The following is a 21,497-nucleotide window of genomic DNA, read 5'->3' as shown; positions in this document are numbered from 1 at the left end:
CAAGAATTGAATTTTGTGTTTAGTTAATTGGAGGGAGCTTGTTATATTCTTATATATATTCTATATAACATTTTATTCTCAGCACATATGTTGATATGTAAGTTGCAGTAATTTTTTAAAAAATTTTTTTTAATTATAGCTTTTTATGTACAAGATATATGCATGGGTAATTTTTTAGCATTGACAATTGCAAAACCTTTTGTTCCAACTTTCCCCCCACCCCTTCCCATTGGCAGGTTGACCAATAAATGTTAAGTATGTTAAAGTATAAGTTAAATACAATATATGTATACTTGTCCATATAGTTATTTTGCTGTACAAAAAGAATCAGACTTTGAAATATTGTACAATTAGCCTGTGAAGGAAATCAGAAATGCAGGCAGACAAAAATAGAGGGAATGGGAATTCTGTGTAGTGGTTCATAATCATCTTGTAGAGTTCTTTCGCTGGGTGTAGCTGGTTCAGTTCATTATTGCTCTATTGGAACTGATTTGGTTCATCTCATTGTTGAAGAGGGCCACGTCCATCAGAATTGATCATCTTATAGTATTGTTATTGAAGTATATAATGATCTCCTGGTCCTGCTCATTTTATTCAGCATCAGATCATGTAAGTCTCCTCAGGCCTTTCTGAAATCATCCTGCTGGTTATTTCTTACAGAACAGTAATATTCCATAACATTCATATACCACAACTTACTCAGCCATTCTCCAATTGATGGGCGTCCATTCAGTTTCCAGTTTCTGGCCACTACAAAGAGGGCTTCCACAAACATTCTAGTAGCAGTAATCTTTATAGTGACTTGTCATTTGCACTCATAATCATTGCGGCTTGCAAAGTGAGATTATTTAAGTTTCTCACGAAATAATGTTTCTTGTTCCTTTGGTCATATGATGAAACATATAATTTATTATAATCCCTTTTCTCAGGAGAAACCTCTATGCCATCTTTTCACTTAATCGTAACTTTTTGTAGCTTCTAATTTAATGTATTGTGAGAATGTTGTTACTAATAAGATTTGGTTCTCTTTTATATAAGGTTTTTCATTGTTACACAAAGTCAAATTAAAAATATTATCAATTGAATTAATTTTTGTAAACTGTCTAAAAAGTAGGATACTTAGAAAACTTTCTGCTATTAATCCCACTGCAAGAGTAAAAGAAGCCAAGTGGGATCTGGAGCCTTGTATTTGTTATGGAAGAAGTATTTTTCTATTTAAGTTCATGTGGTAGTTAACTGCTGTCAAATATATTTACCACAATATAAAAATCATAGAGATAAAAACCTAGATTTTATTATTATGCTCAAGCATAAGGTCAGACCTCAGAAATAATCTGAACCACTTCTAAGAGACTCATAAGTTCTTTTATAGGCAAGGTTAGGTTAGAATGATAGAGAAATAATTATTTCACATATTGCCTCTTGTAGGGGCCTTTTAGCCTATAAAAGTTAAGAAGAAGAAAGATCCATAATTCTGTACTTCCTTCAATGTCATAAGAGTTGGACAAACTTTGTGGAACAAAGTTATAATCTCATATGCCCCCTAAGGAAACAAATTTCAACTAACAAACTTTATAGGTAAACTATAAATTAAACTACTAAACTAAACTAAAGTTTCACAGATAGACTGGTTAAGAGAGAATATTTACATGTCACCAAACCTGAAGACTCAGTGTCAGAGAAATCCTTTTCTCAGTTAACTAGAAGGGCTAAGAAATAATTAAATTGGTTTGCCTTCAGTATGATGTGTCAAGCCATATTTCCTTATTTCATGAGTCAGATTATATTCAGAGAGGGTTACTATTACCAGGAGGCAGACTTTGAGTTAACCAAAATTTGTAAGAAAAATTGCCCTGAGTTCTGAATAATCAAAAAAGAAAATTTCAAATCCCATACCATATTTTTATCAGTTTCATCAGTTTGTTTTTTAATTATCACCAGGGATGAGCTCTTATGCTTGAGTATTACTCTCAAGCATAACCTTTGAAATCCCAGATTCCTTTAATAGAAGGAATATTTAAGTAGATGAAATTTAAAATTGAAATAGAAGGTATATTTAAAGAGATAAAAGGGCAGGAAATTCTTGTAAGTATACAATAACATCATTTTATGCCTTGGAACTTCTTCCTAGAAGTGACTATATTGCTGGTTGTCTTAAATCTAAAACTTATTGAATGTCTTATACCCTAATAGCCACCAGCACAGCTGCTACATCTGCTACAACCATTGCCAGCACAGGTCAGACGTTCCAAATTACAGGCAGTCCAGTTACTATGGCAGGAAAAGTAATTACCAAACTACCGCTTCCTGCAAATAGCAAGATTGTTGCTGTAAATGTGCCAACAACACAAGGAGGTAAGGAAGAAAAGTCATGAAGACCTTTAATTCGTGTTTGTAAAATAGTTTTGCCTTTATTTTCTTCCCTCTGTTCTGTGTTGTTGGGTCTCATCGTGTATTCCATCGTAACCTTCCTGATTTGTAATTATTCCAGAGAGACCTAACAGCATTTAACAGTGCATTGTTAATGAATTCTTAATTTTTTTCAAGGTGTTGTTCAGGTTCAGCAGAAAGTCCTGGGTATCATTCCATCAAGTACAGGTGCAAGTCAGCAAACCTTTACTTCATTCCAACCAAGAACAGCTACAGTCACTATTAGACCAAACACCCCAGGCACTGTAGGTACCACAAGTAATTCACAGGTAAGACTTCTTTTCTGAGGTTACTTCATTTTGAAATGTGGTCAAGCACAGTGGGTTGGGTTTTTCAGAGTAGCCTAATCCAGGCTTTCATTTTCCCTTACCTATTACTACTTAATCTATGAAAAAACATTGTTCTGAAAAATCTGTTCTTCTATTTGTTAGATTTCTAAAATGTGAGACATTAATCATTAAACAGTTAAACACTAGCAATTGACCAGATGGACTTTCATTTAGTATCAGTAAGTATGTTCCTCTGAATAGTAAGTGTTAAATAAGGAATTTTTAAAAGAAAATTTTCCTTTTATTATAGTCTTGCAAATTTGCACTGGACCCTCGGTGCTTAAAACATGCTGTGGGCAAGTAAGAATCTGAAAAATAAAACAATTTAAATTATAACCCACAACCTCTATATTTTATTAAGCAATTGATGTATACAAATGTGTATACAGATATATAGATATTTATATATTATGCATACATATCAGGCGCATTTTTTGTGACAGTGATAATTATGGGACAGGAAGGTTAATCAGGCACACTTGTCTAAAAATTCTCTGAACCTAACTACAAAACCAAATTACTACATTCTGTGGTTTCTTCTTTCATACTATAAAGGAACATCTGATTTCTTAATTTACTCTCTTATTCCTTTAACTGGTAGCTATAAATTGGTCAGAGGAAAAATGAGAGCTACATATTGTTTTTCCATAGTATCTAAAAGCTAGGAGTAGTTTTAAGCAGTGCCTTCATCGGTTCTTGCAACTTTTCTTTAGACTATTGTGTGTCTTGGTGCCAAAAGAACTTTCTATGAAATATTTTTTAATTGGGAAATTTGAGATTATCCTCAGCAGAATCAAACACATTATCAGGAAGAATTTTTTTTTTTTTAATGTGAGGTTTCTTTTTTGTTTGTTTTTTCAAAAATGTAAGCGTTATTCAAATGTATTCAATAAAAATTAATGTAATATTTGGAGACACCTGACATTTCTTCAGAGATTTCTCACATTTTACCAAACATAGTATACGTTGAAGATCTTGAGTTCAAAAATCAACATACTTGAGTCTTGAAAAACATTTGAATTCATATCCCCTTTGTGTCATTGATAGGTAATCACAGGGACTCAGATCCGTCCTGGTATGACAGTGATTAGAACTCCACTCCAACAATCAACCCTAGGAAAGACAATTATTCGAACACCTCTGATGGTACAGCAAGGTATTCTTCCAGCCAGTAGGTTCATTTTTATTTTTAAATATATGAAGTCCGTCATATTCTGTACTACTGATCATTTTCCATAATAGAAAATTACAAGTTAGAATTAATATTTCTCTATTAAGTGCTTCTACTGTGATTTTTTTTTTAAAAAAGTTGACTTAATAAATTTCAAAATTTTGATATTAAATGAAGTACTGTTAAATGATAATTAGTAAGTTGTAAATTGTAATGAATTAAAAGATTTATAAACTATCTACCAATATAAAATAGTTTCAGAATTAATTACAATGCTGGAAAAAAATTACCTGCTTGCCATCTCCTCTAGCTAAAAGGAAAGAACGGGGCAACAGTGATATGTGAAAGGATACTGAGCAACTACTCCTATTGAACTCATGTTTGCTAAAGTAGCAGTAGAACCAGAAGAAACTTCCAGTTAAACTTAGTTAATCTACTGTCTCACGCTAGCTAAATTTAAAGGTTTGTGTGAACTGATTATAAAAATTAAATTATCTGTTTAGTTAGCTATTCCTGAGGCCTCCACAACAGTCCTACTCCAGTGCTTTATTTTGTCATGGAAGCATGGGCATGAATCTAGATTATTTTTTGTTGTTGTTCCATTTTTGCTGTTCTTTTTTTCCCCTTTTTAAATGTTGTATATTTGGTCTTTTCCTTTTTCACATTATCATTTCCCAATGCTTCCCCTATTCCCCAGCTGTGGTTCACCATCTCTCTGACATTCTTTACTCTGAAATCATCATTGATTAACCCTTGATCCTTGAAACTGTACTAGCAAAGCTCATTTTCTGGCAAGTTCTAACAAACTGGAAAACCTTCAATTCATGTATAGTATGATAGATTGCTAGTTACTATTTTATATTCCTGAGGCAAGTCATTTAATCTGAGTCTGAGCCTCCATTCTTTTATATATAAAACGGGGGCTGGGTGCATTGTATAAAGTGGGAATCAGGTTAGATTACTTCCCAAGCACTTTGGCTCCTAATGTACTTTTATAAATATAGCTGTGTTCTGAGGCCAAATTAGAAAATTACAAAGAGTTTTGTTATTAGCACATTGACCAATGGGTAATTAATAAGTCCTGAGAATCCATGAAGCACACACACACAAAAAAAAAAAAAAAACCCACAAAATGATGCTTAGCCTCTGTAGTCTTTTCATAGTGGTGTTGGCAGAGTAAGTGACAGGAAAGAAGCCATGAAGAGTTAAGAATCTCATATTTCTTAAGTTCTTTTGCTACTTTAAGTGAGAGCTTAACAACAAGCTTATATAAAACTGGAAAAGTAGAACATAGCAATTTGGCATTTTTGTTCTTTCTGATACCAGAAAACATAGCTGTAAGTTGCCACTAAGTAAAAGAGTAATTCCTAGATTCTCCTGGACAGCCTGTTTAGTACTGGAATTATGATTCCGTGATCCATTTAAGAGGGTGAAGAGGTAGAGAAATTTTATTAACAGGATACTCCAAAACAGATTTATGTAGACAGTAATACTTGATCATTTCATAGCAAAGATGGTCACAAGGAAGGACACTGGAAAATGTTGAAAAAGATGGTTTAAAGTTAAGAAAAGGAAGAAGTCAAAGGTTTGAAGCTATGTACACGTGAAGTTTCAACACCAAACACATAATGATAAATTGACAATGTGATAAAACAGTTGATTAATACTTCATTTCTGAAGCAAGTATCTATATGTACTCATAAATATACTTGTTATTCCGGTGAGAATCATAATCCAGATTTTTTAAAAAGGGTAAAGATGAAAAGATGATGCATATAACTCTAATTTGACATTGATGCTGAAAATATAAGTCCTGAATTAAAGAGAAAAATCAGTGAAACTAGTTATAACCATTTTCTATAAATGTTTAACCTATGTAATCACTACTATCAAACAACTACATCAAACAAGCAAAAGACTTGGCAGTTAAAAAGGAAACATTTAGAATATAGACTTAACTTGCAAAACATTATAATAGATAATGGTGGAAGAATACATAAGTAGTATAATTGGCAGAACAGCAAAAAATGATGCAAGGGATAATCTATAAAAAGCTTGGTCTGAGACCCAGTTAAGCCATATCTTAAAAATACTAATAGGTAGAACTGTATGGAAGAATTGAAATAAACAAAAAAATGGATTAGTTCTGCATCATGAACCCCTTTCATTTTTGTGGTATCAGAATTACCATATTTAGTAGATTAATACTTTAGTACTTTGTTATTATATGATCTAATCTGTCAGCAAGCATTTATTAAGCACACACTATCTTAAGTCCTCTGTTGGCTGCTATTTATGTAAATATAAAAAATGAAACAATCTGTACTCTTAAGGAGCTTACATTCTGAGAGTGAGGGAGAGCACCTAAAATAGAATCAGAAATGTATCTAGACCAGGCCAAATACAATTAAAAGAAGATCATTTTAAAGGATACATAGTTTTTTTTTTGTTTGTTTTTTTTTAATAATATTATCCCTTGTATTCATTTTTTCCAAATTATCCTCCCTCCACTCCCTCCCCCTGATGACAGGCAATCCCATACATTTTACATGTGTTACAATATAACCTAGATACAATATATGTGTGTAAATACCATTTTCTTGTTGCACATTAAGTATTAGCTTCCGAAGGTATAAGTAACCTGGGTAGATAGACAGTAGTGCTAACAATTTACATTCACTTCCCAGTGTTCCTTCTCTGGGTGTAGTTATTTCTGTCCATCATTGATCAACTGGAAGTGAGTTGGATCTTCTTTATGTTGAAGATATCCACTTCCATCAGAATACCTCTTCATACAGCATTGAAGTGTACAGCGATCTTCTGGTTCTGTTCATTTCACTCAGCATCAGTTGATGTAAGTCTCTCCAAGCCTCTCTGTATTCCTTCTGCTGGTCATTTCTTACAGAGCAATAATATTCCATAACCTTCATATACCATAATTTACCCAACCATTCTCCAATTGATGGGCAAGGATACATAGTTCTTAAAGCATTGAAAGACTGATTCTTCAAGATATGTAAAAGAAGGAATGACATATAAGTCTATTTGCTATTGTGCCAAGTGGTGTTTAAAAAACTAAAAATAAAAAATTAAGACAGGTTTTGCCTTTGTGTGTCAATTAGGAGATATATAGAAGAATTCAGCTACAGAGTCTAGTCCAGTGGTTTAGAAGGTACAGCAATAGGGTAAGGGCCAATTGTGTTCACCATCTTAACTGAAAGGATTCTAATTTTATGCCATTCAAATATTGTGAGCAGTGATTATTGAGAAGTGGGAAGTAGGCCCAAGAGTTGCCATGAAACAGGTCTCTGAGTTACCCCAAGCAAGAATGGGACATTGACAAAGGTGAGGAAGGAGAATGGAAGAGAAGCAGTGACAGAATCTACTAGAGAAAGATAATTCAGCACTTAGTGAGAACTGGGAAGTAGGTGGGGAATAGAAAGGGAAGGACTGCTTCTAGACCCTTAGGATTTCAAATTATGTAATAGAGAAGGATACCCAAGTGGGGAAAAGAAATGTGATGAAAAAGACATCACCCCAGAAGTGATGAAAAGGACTTACTTGATCATCTCTAAAGGATTTTGAAAGTATCAGCAAAAAAAAATTTAATAATAATAATAGTAATCACTATTCACTAACTAAATCACTAACATTTACATAACATTCATGAAGGTTTACAAATCACTTAACATATATTACTGCATTTGATACTCATAGCTTGTGTGAGGTAGGTCCTGTTATTAACTTTATTTTATAGGTGAGGATATTAAAACTGATAGGAGTTCGTGGAACTTACCCCACAACATTACACAGCTTGCAAATTGAGTGACATTCAAAGCTTAGATCTTCCTGATTTTGATAAAAATATGAGAAGTAACATTCACAGTTTTTCTAGAGCAGGTCCTTTTTACATCAATTGAACTTGAATAGAAAATACAGTATCCTGCTATATCTGTTGTTTTCTTTTTGTATTATTTGATTCATTACAGCAAAATTCAGCCTTAAAAGTCTTTTCCAACAACAAATGTCTCCCATGTATCCATTAATAATAAGATACCTTGATAAATGCAACCCCAAAATTTTGTTCACTGATCCCTTTCTAATTAAGCAAAACATTAAAATAGAAAGACAAACATATATCATAGATGTTCACTCATCACAATTATAAAAGATGTTCTGAACAGATTCCAGATGGAAAATGGATTTCTTTTATATATGCTAAAGTCTTTAAGATGTTCCTGTTTACACATGATATAGGGATGATTGTATTTTAAAAGTCCTCTTCAGTAAAGGCCATCATTACTTAAAACCTAGAACCTAACCCACAAAGGATCGATTGGATGAAGAATGCCTATTGTCCAGATAGTGACTGGCAATTGTAGAGTAACTTTTAAGGCATTTGGACAAACACTATGCATCAAGGATGTTCTATGCTCAGAATTTAAGAGAGTACAAGAGTAATCTGGATTTTTTGGAAAATTTCACTCTCTTTCAAAAAGGCCAAGTTGCTTCCTGATTCAGAGCCTCATCCTTTTAAATTTACAGTATTCTTCTAGACATGTTAATAGACTAATAATCATATGATCTAAGAATTAAAATTATTAGTAGATAAAAAGACAGTGTACATGGATATGAGCGTGCCACAGAAAATCAATCAATAAGCATTTATTAAGTACCTTTAATGTGCCAGGTACTGTGCTAAAGAAGCAAAAGACAGTCCCTGTCCTTAAGGATTTTACAATCTAATGTAGAAGACAGCATGCAACCAATTATATATCAAAGGAAGCTATATACAGGAGCAGTAGGAAATAAGAAGGAAAGTACTGGGATTAAGAGGTTAAGGAAAGCTTCCTTTAGAAGATGGGATTTTGGTTGGTACTTAAAAAGGAGTTCAGGGAGATCAATGAGTGGAGTTGAAGAAAGAGAGCATTCTGTCTCAGACATGGAAACAGACAAAGAAAATGTCCAGGGCTGGGTACAATTGATGACATAGTTGGGAAATATACTATTGGAAGAATAAATAGTATCATTGGATACAGTGACCAACTCATCAAAATCCTCTACTTCTTTGCCTGGTTTAAAAAAAATAAATAAAACTTCAATGGGTTATTTCTAGAAATCATAAAAGAAAAAAATGCTCAGATCTATTAGAACCAAAGTGCAAATCAAAAATAAAGTCTACCAATTATCTTCTGGGAGAAGAAGCGAAGAACTAAACTGAAAACACCCAGGAATTTCATAGCCAGAAATCCAGAACTTCACTCTAAGAAAAATACTTCAATTAGGAAGAGTTCATGTGAAAAGGAATCACAGATTATATTATCCTTTGCAGCAGCTGTAATAAAGGAGAAAAACATCTTGAAATATAACATTTTACAAAGATAAGTCATATGAAAAAAAATAACTTACTCAAAAAATTAAGTATAATTCTACTGGGGGTAGGAAATATCTGGGAATAGGAATAGGCTGGGAATAGAACTTTAGTGAAATAGAAGTCTTTTTTTTTTTTTTTTTTTTAATAATAATAGCTTTTTATTTTTCAAAATACATGCAAAGATAGTTTTCAACATTCACCCCAAACAAAATAGAAATCTTTAAAGAATTCTTGTTGAAAATATGATAGTAAAAATTCTGAATTATAAACATAAGAATCAAGAAACCTAAATAATATTAATACATTTGGACAGTTTCAAAGTACCAATTGAGGAAATGCTTCCATTTAGAATGGGAGGCAGAAGGGATTTGTGTCTCTTTGAAATCCTATTATCTTCAAGGTTATGGAAAGGCTTGTGTTTGGTTTTGTTCTGTTGTGGCTTTAAGAAAAAAAGAAAGGGGAAAGTAAAATGAATATACCAAGGAAGAAAGGAGGAGAAAATGACTACTTTATTTATAAATGGAGTGCCAGAGAAAAGAATAGAGAAACATGGAAGAATGGGCAGGGGAACAGGTATCCTAGAAGCTTACTTTTTGTTAAGCCAAGTAAGGAGAATTACACATGCACTTGCACGTGTGTGCGAGCACACACACACACACACACAGTTTAAAACAGAAATATGTTAGACAAAATCGGCTGCAGAAAAAGAGGAAGGGGTAATATAAAAGATTATATTGGTGGGAGTCATAAGCAAATCAGTCATAAATAAGGAGATGGAAACAGAATAAACAATCATTTCAGGGTTTGGGTTCAATAAAACAAGAGAAGTAAAAACACACCACTTCTATTACTACTATTAATCACAGTGCTTATCATAATACCCCTTTTTTCTTTGTAAAGCTGGTAGGAGGAAAAAATGGGAAATGATGGTAGAGGGGAAGAGAATATACAATTAGCAGTCATAACTAAATTTGAATGTGATGAACTCAGCCAAAAAGCAGAGGAGGATAACAGTGTATTAGTAAGGAAAATCCAGTAATATTTTGTTTACAAAAAACATACTTAAAACATAAAGATTCACAGTTAAAAATAAAAGGCTGGAACAAAATTCATTATACGTCAAGTGAATTTTAAAAAGCAAAGAAACCACAATCTCAGACAAGTAAAGATTAAAAATAACTTCCTTAAAAGACATAAGGGAAATTACATTATGCATAAAGGTACCATAGATGATGAAATATTAACAATACATATATGTACAAAATGACAATAACTAAGTACTAAAAGGGAGAAATAATCAAATTACAGTAAGAAATAGACAGCAAAACTATTAAGAGGTTAACCTTGATGTGCTTTTTTTTTTTTTTTTTTTTTTAGGCCTAAACAGATCTAATCAAAAACTAATTAGAAATCTAATAGGATTTTGGAAAAGTTAAAAATGGCAACTCTTTGGTAATTGCTGAATGAAATATACATATTTCTCAGCTGTACATGGTACATTTACAAAATTTGCTACATAAAACCCCAAAGTACAGAAAGATGGAAATAATAAAAATATTTATCCTCACTTACTGAACAATAAAAATTAGAACCAGCAAAGAGATTTTGAAATTTAAATGGAAACTGAATAATCCTAAAACAAAGAACAAATATAGAGACAACATGATTTTATTAAAATAAATTACATCAGTGAGACCACATAACAAAAACTTTGGAATGTAACCAAAGCAGTCCAGAGTTGGGAAAGAAGGAGGAGAATGTATGATTCTAAAAACTAATCCCACAAAATAAACAGTCTGAAAAAAAATCAAAAGAAAAAATAAAATTGAAAGCCAAATTTGATTCAAAAAAACTAAGAGCTGATCTGCCATCTCTTTCTCCAACTTGTTTTACAGATAAAGAAACAGGATTAAATTCTTCTCCAGGGTTACACAGTAAGTGTCAGGCAGGATTTGAATTCACAATCCACTTGTCTTTGCATAATGAAGAAATGCTCTTATAAGACAAATAAGAACCATAAAAATCATGTGCCATAAAAATCATAAAAATCAAATAGATGAAGAAAAAACATTTTGACAAAATGCAATATACCTTTATATTTAAAAAAAGAAAAAGAAAAAGAAAAGAAATTTAAGATTAAATAGATTCTCCATTAACATGGTAAATCTCTGAAACCAAGAGCTAGCATTATTTGTAATGGAAAAATACTAGAGACCTTTACAGTAAGGTCGTGGGTAAAGCAAGGATATCTATTATTGCCACAATTATTTATTATAACTCTTATTATAAAAGTTATTAGTTATTATAGCTCTAGAAATACTATAGTCTTAAGAAAACTAAAAGAAATTTAGGAAATATGCAAAGACAAAGAGTTAATAGAATTATCAGTTTTGCAGATGATATGAATGTTTAGTGAGAATATACTAAAAAATTAACTTAAATACTAATTGAAACAGTAGGATATAGAATAAACTTACTCCTTCCCCCCAAAAAATCAACTTTTCTGTATATTACCAACAGGAAAAGAAAAATAAATTCCATTCACATTATCTGTAAAACATATAAAATATTTGGGAATCCAGCTTGCAAGACACACAGGAATTATATGAATACAACTACAAAACACACGAAGAAATACTGACCTACTTAATTAAAGGACCATGCTAATATAATAAAAATGGAAGTAATAAGCAAATTAATTTACACATTCAGTGCCACGCTAACTGAAGGGGTTACTATAGAACTAGAAAAAATTATGATGTTCATATGGAGGAACAAAAGATCAAGAATCTCAAGGGGAGATTCCCACTTTAGAAAGTGGAAATTAACAGGACCTACTAGTATTATATCTCAAACTATATTACAAAACAGTAATCGTCAGAACTATATAGTATTCATTTAAAAATAGAAAAGGGCCAACTAGTTGGCACAATGGATAGAGAGCTAGGCTCAGACATTTAGTAGTTTGTGCTTCTGGGCAAGTCACTTAACTCTATTTGTCTCCATTTCATTATCTGTAAAATAATCTGGAGAAGAAAATGGCAAACTATTCCATGTCTTCGCCAAGAAAAACCCCATATACATATGGGGTCACAAAAAGTGAGACATGACTGAATAGCAACAACAGAAAAAAAATTAGAAAAACAGTTCAGTTGAAGAGAATAAGTATATAAAATCCAGAAGCAAGTGAACACGAAGGATAATGTTTGAAAAACTCAGGAATTCCCACTGTTTCAAATGCTCAAAGCAATAAAAACTTATTAATTATCTACTAGGTACTAGGCACTGCACTAAGTTCTGAGGATAAACATATATAAAAATACACACACACAAAGAGACAAAAGACAGCATTTGTCTTAAAGAGATTACAATCTAATGGGGGAGACAAATAATGTACAAGGCAGGAACTTTATGCAGGATTTTTGTACAAGGGTTTATATAGAATCAATAGGAAATAATTAACAAAGGGAGGGCACTGGAATCAAGATGTTAAGGAAGCTTTCCTATGAAAGGTAAGCTTTTACTTTAAAGGAATCTAGAAGGTTTGTACTTGTAGGGAAGGAATGAGAGCATTCCAGGCAGGGAAGATAGCTGTGAAAATATCTGAAACCAGGAGATGGAGTATCTTGTTTGTGAAACAGCTAAGAGACTTATTACTGCATCAAAGAGTATGTATTGGGGAATAACATGTAAGGAGACATATAAGAAAGATTAGAGGGGTCTAGATTATGAAGGGCTTTGAATGCCAAAAAGAATTTTGTATTTGCTCTTGCAGGCAGTAAGGTATCATTAGAGTTTGTGGGGACAAGATCAGACCTGCACTTTAGGAAAATTACTTTGGTGACTTGAATGGATGATAGATTGGAGAGGGGAGAGACTTGAAGCAAACAGACTCACCAACAGGCTATTTGAATAATCAAGGCATGAGATTGTGAGGGCCTGTGTACAGTAGTGTCAGTGTCAGAGAAAAGAAGGGGATATTCAAGAAGTGCTGCAGAAGTAAAATCAGGCCTTGAAGAATGAAGTGAGCAGAACCAAGAGAACATTGTATATAGCAGTATTGTTCTAAGAATGACTTTGATCAACGCGGTCATTTTGGCTGTTATAAATAAATTAAAAATAAAGAACAGATGAAGAAATACTATCTGCATATAGAGAAAGAACAATACATAGAAGTAGGTATAAAATAATTGTGTATATATATGTGTCTAATTGTAGCCAATTCCAGGGCCAGGGATGGGGTGGGGGTGAGATAGAGGGGAAGATAAAAAAGTAATAATTTTGTTATATATTTAAAAGGAATAGCAAGTTGCATATAATAGGTTTGCAGTTTCATGTGCAATCTTTTATTATTATTATTATTATTATTATTACTACTACTATGTTATGGAAGTGTTTATTTTATTCCATAAATTTAAAAGGGGGGCAAAGGAGTTAACTAGAGAAAGAATTTTGTAGTTAATTTCTCTGAAAAAAGGGCTTATACCTAAGATATATAGGAAATTGGTGCTAATGAGAAAAAAAAAAAAAAAAACAGCCCCTGCTAGTTAAAGGGTGAGAGAATATAAACTGGCAGTTCCATAAAGATGAAAGTCAAGTTCTCAGCAATCATGAAAAAGTGGGCAATATCACTTATATCGAACAATGAAAATTCAAGTTTGTCTGATTGGCAAAGATAACAAAAAAGAAAAGTGACAATAGTGTAAGGGATATGTGAAAGAAAAGGCTCACTAATAATAGATTGTTATTAGAACTTTGAATTAATTCAGCCATTCTGGAAAGCAGTACTCAAATCGTTAAACTGTATATATGCCCTGTGACTTGCCAATATCATTGCATAATTACTACAACAATATAAATAGAAAAGACAAAAAAAGAAAAAAACTATATAACTTTAATAATGAAAGTTTATACTCACTGGAGAGATTCTAGGCCTAGAGTAGGAATTCTAGAGGTCCACTCCCCTATATCTGCTGGTTCAGATGGTTCAGTATCAAGACAGTGTTGGTGGCAAAAGGGCCTAAGTGGATACCCTAATGGCATATTTCAGATACATTTGTTGTGCTAATGAGTTTGGTGGAACTGATTTTTTTTGTCTTATTCTTTGTTATAAGAGATGGTTAACTGGAGAGGGGGTAATATGAAGGTGGAATATAAAACAAGGTCAATCAAAAGACTTTTTTTTTTTTTTTTTTTTTTTTTAAGAATAAGAAATGGGGGCCTAGGATGCCATAAGAAAGTTATATTGAAAATGTGTTTGAATTGGCTAAATGGTACTAATGGAGAATGTTTCCTCATTCCTAAATATATAGACGCCGGTTGTACACAATAATTGGTGGAAAGAGAGAGACTTTAAATGAATTAGGCATTTAAGGGGGAAGTTGGCATAGGGGAATCCAGTTAAAACACTATTTTCATTTCTTAGCGAATGATCTATATTCATTTTATTTGAAGATTGAAATGCCTGTAATCTAATTTGTGGAATGGTCTTGCAGTAATAGAATTCTTAGAGTGTATTTCTAGCATCCTTAATGTTGTGTTGTTTCTACAGGTCAGACTCAACAGGTAGTAACCCAAATCATCAGGGGTCAGCCTGTTTCCACTGCAGTGTCTACCCCTAGTGCAGCATCTTCAAGCTCAGGACAAAAGGTAGTAACATCAGGAGCCCCTGTTCCACATATACAACCTCCATCCTCCACCCCACAGCCTCCTCGGCCTCAGCAAGGACAAGTGAAACTTACAATGGCTCAGCTCACTCAATTAACACAAGGCCAGGTAAATAATGTCAAGTCAACGACTTTATGAAATCTTTAAGTGTGCCTTATATGTTATTACTCTTAGCCCCAGGTTGCATGCTTATCGCACCATGCCAACCTCCGTAAGTTGAGGTTTTCTCATTTGTAGAGTATCTGCATCAAAGGTCTGAGAGGAAAAGGGTATGTGTGGGATCTTGTGGACCTTTTAAGTGGTATAGAATTTCATTTCGAGTTGTATAATATGGTAAAATGATGATGATAATGATGATGATGATGATAACAACAGTATATTCCTTAAACCCAGGGAATTTTATATGTAGGAACTAAATAAATACATATATGGAATATCCCCTCAAAAAATGTCAATCCCTTCGCCCACAATTCCTAATTCTAGAATAGAAATAATTGAGTTGTTTGCCTCTTCGGATAATTAATTCAAAAGTTACCACATTTTGTCATCAGGATAGACTTTTCAGCATGTGTTCTGAAAACTCCAAAATTTATATATTTTAGCTAAATTTTATTATGATCATCACTTTATATAATAATTGAAGAGAAATGTATGAACAATACTAAGTACCGGGTATGATAAAACAAAAGAGAATCATCGGTTCTTGACTTTGATGATTTTACATTTTTATGAAGAGAGAAACAACACCTAGAAAGGATTGATGGCTAACCATGGGAGTACTGGCCCAAAGCCTCTTACAGGGAAGAATATTGATTCTACTTACTCCCAGGCTGGGTAAAGAGAGTGTATTCTCATCAGTTAAAAAGATAAAGCCCCAGAAGATAAAGCAAGTTTTGATAGCAATAATCAGAGCATGGCAAAAGCTGGTTGAATCAAAGCAGTATTTTTCTGGTATTAGTAAAAACAAATTTCTGAAATGCATTGTTCTCTTTGCCGTATACTTAAGCATGATATACTGAACATAATTTAACACTTTCTTTATGATCCTGGGTCATTATAAGCATTGTATTCTGCTGAAATGGTGATATGTTACTAAAAATTTATAGGGCTGGGCCATTTATCTTTATTTTAATGTCCCCACTGCTGTTTTTTAATTTCTTAAGTCTATTTTTTATATTATTTCTGCTTCCCACTGCTGTCAACTATCTTTCTGCTGCTATCACATTATCTACTTTTCATGGTTCTTTCCCTCTCCTCACTCTCTTTGTAGTTTAAAATTTATCATGGTCTTAAAAACCTAAGTAAACCTAATAAAAATTGTATGTAAAATTCTTTTAAACTGATTCCAAATGAGAACTTGCTTAGCTCTCTTACAAGTAAAATCTGGGCACTTTAATGCATAGATATAATCATCTATATTGTGCAGGAGTCCCTTCTTCGTCCTTTCTTCTTTCTTCCTTCTTCCTTCTTCCTCCTCCTCCTCCTCCTCCTCCTCTTCTTTCTTCTTTTTCATTTTTCGGTGATGTAAAATAAGGTAAAAAAATGTAAGACTGCTGAATTTTAGGATAAAGAGACAGTTATAAGACAGAGTTATTTAGTCCATAGTCCTTGATATATAATCATTATTGAATACTTGCTGGATCTAGTATATTTACTTTCTTTGTGAATTTGACGTTTTGAATTCCATGTCTATAATCTGAGTCATATGATATATCTTATTTGAGCTTTTCCAGTATGAACATTTTTATATTTATTTTTATATATTATTTGTATATGTATGGAAGTGTGATGCTGATAGTTTTAAGCCATTTTGTGTTCATCTTGTTTTCCTCTTAAAGTTCCCCACTAACACTCACAATTATCCACCCAGCTACCCTCAGTTTGTATTTTTGATGACAAAAAATACCATTAACCTAAATGATCAACATGTTAACCTGTTCTTGGAACAATATACATTTATATGGTGACTTTTTTCATAGGGTGGCAGTCAGGGTTTGACTGTGGTAATTCAAGGACAGGGGCAAACTACTGGACAACTACAGCTGATCCCTCAAGGAGTAACAGTAATTCCAGGCCCAGGCCAACAATTAATGCAAGCTGCAATGCCAAATGGTACAATTCAACGATTTCTTTTCACCCCTTTGCCTACAACAGCTACAGCAGCAAGCACCACCACGACAGTTTCCACCTCAACATCAGGTAACATAAAATATTTAAAATTGCTACCTGCACATCTTACAAATTAAGTAAAAATGGTAGCTCTTAAAACCAAAACTGAGAGTGCTTTATCTTAGAAATACCTTTTTAAAGTTAACATTGTCTGCAGATGTGTGGCCTAGAATAATGGAAATGTTTGGTCTTTGATTTTTCACAGCTACAACTGAGCAGAAACAAACCACACAGACAGCTCAGACCCAACCTCAACCCATCCAAGCCCTACCACCAGCTCAGCAACCAAGTCAAAGTCAGCCACAAGCCCCACCTCAGACCGTTCAACCTTCAGCTCAGCCCCAGACCCCAACTCAGACTCAGCCCCAGTCCCCCAGCCAAGCTCAGCCCCAACCACAAGTTCAGCCTGAGGCTCAGACTCACACTGAAGTCCAAACCCAAGCAACAGCTTCATCCCCTGTCACTTCTGAAGCACAGCCTGTCCCAACACATTCAAATAAGACTCAAATCACAATACAATGTCAGTCTCAAAGCCAGGTCCAAGGGCAGTCTCCAGTTCGAGTCCAAAGCCCACCTCAAACTCGAGTACTTCCACCAGCTTCATCTAATGGACCCACTGTATGTCAAGCCCCGGTGCAGACAACAGCTTCACAGCCAGTTCAAATTCAGCCACATACTTCGGTTCAGATTCAGTCCCAAGTACAGCAGCCATCACAGCCCCAGCTTCAATCTTCCATACAGACCCTCCCAACAACACAAACTTTGAATCAAGTTACTGTAACCTCCCCATCCCGACCTCAGCTACAAATCCAACAGCCACAAACACAAGTCATTACTGTGCCTCAGCTACAACAACAAGTCCAGGTTCTCTCTCAAATTCAATCACATGTTGTGGCTCAGATACAGGCTCAGCAGGGTGTTGTTCCTGGGCAAATCAAACTTCAGTTACCTATTCAGATTCAGCAAACCAGTCCTGTACAGGCTCACCAGATCCAGAATGTGGTCACCGTCCAAGCAGCCAGTGTACAAGAACAGTTGCAGAGGGTTCAACAACTCAGGGAACAACAACAAAAGAAGAAACAGCAGCAGATAGAAATTAAACGTGAACATACCCTCCAAGCTTCTAATCAAAGTGAAATTATCCAAAAACAGGTACAGTCACAAATGTTTACTTGCTTTCCTTCCTTCCTTTCTTCTTTCCTTCCTTCTTTCCTTTCTTCCTCCCTTCTTTCTTTCCTCTCTCCTTCCTTCCCTTCTTCCCTCCCTCCCTTCTTTCCTTTCTCAAAGAAACTGGTATGAATTATAGTCCTGTAATATTATATTCTTGAGATTAAATGTATCAGCGTTATTAGTATCAACTTTTCCCAAAACATTTTGAAATACAAGATACTTTAACCTCGGGTGAGCTGCTGAATTACTTAAAAATAGCGAACAAATGCCTGTTACTGTTTGCAACCATGCCTAGATATGCACATTCAGTATTATCAGAAAATAACGGCTTCATTTTTAAGAATTAAGAAGATGGATGATTTGAAAGAAGAGATTTATACAATATTTATAACATTTAATTGATTAGTATTAATAAAGAACTTTAAGGTTGAATTTTGGTTTTAAGAGACATAAGAGGTTTAAAATTCTTTACAAATATTTTATTCTCACAACAACTTTAAGAAGTAGGTACTATTATTAGCCTCATTTTACAGAAAAGGAAACTGAGGCAGACAACGATTAAGTGATTTGTTTAATATCATACAACTAATAAGTGCCTAAAGTAGAATTTGAATTTAGGTCTTTCTGACTCCAGCTCCAATATTCTTTGTTTATTGTACTGCTTAGGTGGCTAGAAACCAGTTCATATCCTCTCTCATTTCATTTTGAAATAGTTTAAATTTGTCTTGCTGAAGCATATATTTCCACCAAGCATCTTATAAAAAAATTAGTTACTTAGATTTTTAATCATGTCTTTAAAAAATGTTTTATTGATTTATATCCTTTTAATTTCCTCAAAAATCCACCACCACCACAAAATCCTTCCTAAGAAAAACAAAACAGTTCTGTCATCCACAAATGATAAATGTTTGCCTTATTCCATACTTCTAATCTACTTCCTCCTTACCAAGAATATATCATAATTTGTCTTCTGAAGCCTAGAGGCTTTGCATTTAATCTGAATTCTAAAATTTTTTAGAATTGTTTTCAATTACATTATTGTAGTATGTATGCATAGAGAGAAAGATAATAAAATTCTATATTTAATGATAGTTCTCTTGGTTCTATTTTATTTGGTCTTCATTAGTTATTGTGGTCAAAAATCATTCATCACTTGGCAGCTAAACTTCTGAGTCTTAACAAATGCAGTTTTTGATTGGACAACAGATGCATAGTTTATTTCCAAGCCCATACAAAAAAATTCTTTCTAGATTATCAGGGACTACCAGAACTTGTGCTCTATTGATTTAGCTCTCAAGAATCAAAGGTCACCTAAATACTTCAATGAGACATTGAAATAAAATTTTTGCAGAGTTCTAGTTGTCTTGCAAACAAAGCAGTAAGACCAGATTTTTTTTTTCATCATATGATTTTTATCTTTATAACATTTAGCATAAGAAGATAGTAAATAGAAAGATACAAAGTATTAAACTAAGCTTTAAAAAAAAAAAAAAAACTAAAATTAGGGGAAGAAAAAAGATGGGTGGGAACCAACAGAATTTTTGAAAAACAGAGGAAAATACCATTTTATCTCCAAACCCCCATTGTTTCAGTTCTTCAATGGCTCTTAAAAGGATTGATTCAATAGTATACTTTGCATCCTATCTATGACTTCTTGAATTGCCTGAGCATTTTCAAGTTCATTCTTCTCCCTGGCTTGTTTTCTTTATCTTGTAACCATTAAAAACTTCGAGAACCAACTCTCAAAATATTTTGTTTTCTGAAAAAATCTGTTCCTAAGAATCCAAAATTTAGTATTCATTGCCAGACAGTAGCACATACATATAATTTTGTTAATGGGGAGAGTGGAAGCTTGAGGATCATTTGAGCTTGAGAGTTCTGAACTAAATAGGTCTAGAGCCTGTCAGAAGTCTTCACTAAATCTAGCCTCTGAAAATGAGAATTGTGGGCTACCAAGCTAACAAAAGAGGGAAATTGACCCTCATGAGAAACAAAGCAAATCAAAGTTTCCATACTAATTATCAATGGGATTAAACCCATGAGTGGCCCTGTACTCCCAGCCTGGGAGAATTAAGAGACCCAACTTCCCTACCCCCGGCCTCTCTACCTCCTCCCCCCCTATCCCAAATCACTTTTTATGGTTGCCTAAAGTTAGTAGTTGTTCACTCATTTTTAGTCATGTCTGATTCTTCATTATCCTATAGACCATATTACCCATGGGCAAAGATACTGGAGTAGTTTGCTGTTTTCTTCTTCAGTGGATTAGTGAAATGCAAACTGAATTGCTTCCTCCTATTGCAAAGTATTTTTCTATTCCCAAAGCAATTAGAAACCTGATGTGCATATTATAAGTACTGATAAAATTTACCTCAGTTCAAGTAATTTAAAGCTAAAAAACCTTTAATGGAGTTTTCCTTATTTTATAAGGGAGCATAAAGATCTAAAAATTGTAGACAAAAGTAAATGGCAAATTTAGACTTACTGTATTCTTACCATGGGAATGCAAAGACTAAAATGAAATAAGTTCCCTGCCGTCAGGGAACTTATATTCTGTCAAAGAACACAATATGTATGTATATAAGTGGGTATAAAAGATATATTACATAACTAAGAGGAAATGTGACATTGTTGAAGATAATGCTGAGATTTAGGATTTAGGTGCCTGGAAGGTTGAATGTGCCCTAGACAGAAATAAGTAATCCTCTTAAAGGAATGCATTTAGGAGAAAAGATAATGAATTCTGTGCAATAAATATTTGGAGATATGTAACAAGCTCAGGAACAAGACTAGGACTAGATATAAAGATGTAATAGTCAACTACATAATATTGATCATTGAGCCCTTGAGAGTTGATGAAGTTACAAAATCATTATAGAGAAAAGAAAATAGAGCTCAATACAAAGGCTTGGTGTACACCCATATTAAATGGATAGGATATGAATGATTAATCAAGAAAAAGAGAAGGGGCAGTCTTACAAGCAAAAGAAGCAAGAAAGACTCAGAAGTTTGGCTGCCAGCAAAAGAAGCAAGAAAGGTTTAAAAAAAAAAAAGTGTGTGTGTGTGTGTGTATACACACACACTCTCTCTCTCTCTCTCTCTCTCTCAGAGGAGAGTATTCATAACATCTAGCAATTGAGAAGAATTGAGAAAAGAGCATCTGGCTTAGCATTTAAGACATCATACGTGG

General features: G+C 33.6%; 1 protein-coding gene across 9 annotated transcripts in view; it reads left to right on the top strand.

The window, feature by feature from the left end:
* The window catches only part of BPTF (bromodomain PHD finger transcription factor), a 169,970-nt gene that overhangs the window by 119,562 nt on the left and 28,911 nt on the right, over positions 1 to 21,497 (top strand). For all 9 annotated transcript variants that reach the window (XM_074260557.1, XM_074260550.1, XM_074260556.1 and 6 more), the window contains 6 exons: positions 2,194 to 2,355; positions 2,548 to 2,699; positions 3,807 to 3,930; positions 14,856 to 15,079; positions 16,951 to 17,170; positions 17,346 to 18,292. In XM_074260557.1, the coding sequence (XP_074116658.1) occupies positions 2,194 to 2,355; positions 2,548 to 2,699; positions 3,807 to 3,930; positions 14,856 to 15,079; positions 16,951 to 17,170; positions 17,346 to 18,292 (1,829 nt within the window). The remainder of the gene's footprint in view (positions 1 to 2,193; positions 2,356 to 2,547; positions 2,700 to 3,806; positions 3,931 to 14,855; positions 15,080 to 16,950; positions 17,171 to 17,345; positions 18,293 to 21,497) is intronic.

Source organism: Sminthopsis crassicaudata, chromosome 4 (assembly GCF_048593235.1).
Source record: "Sminthopsis crassicaudata isolate SCR6 chromosome 4, ASM4859323v1, whole genome shotgun sequence".
Lineage (NCBI taxonomy): Eukaryota > Metazoa > Chordata > Mammalia > Dasyuromorphia > Dasyuridae > Sminthopsis > Sminthopsis crassicaudata.
This window is presented reverse-complemented; position numbering and strand designations above follow the sequence as displayed.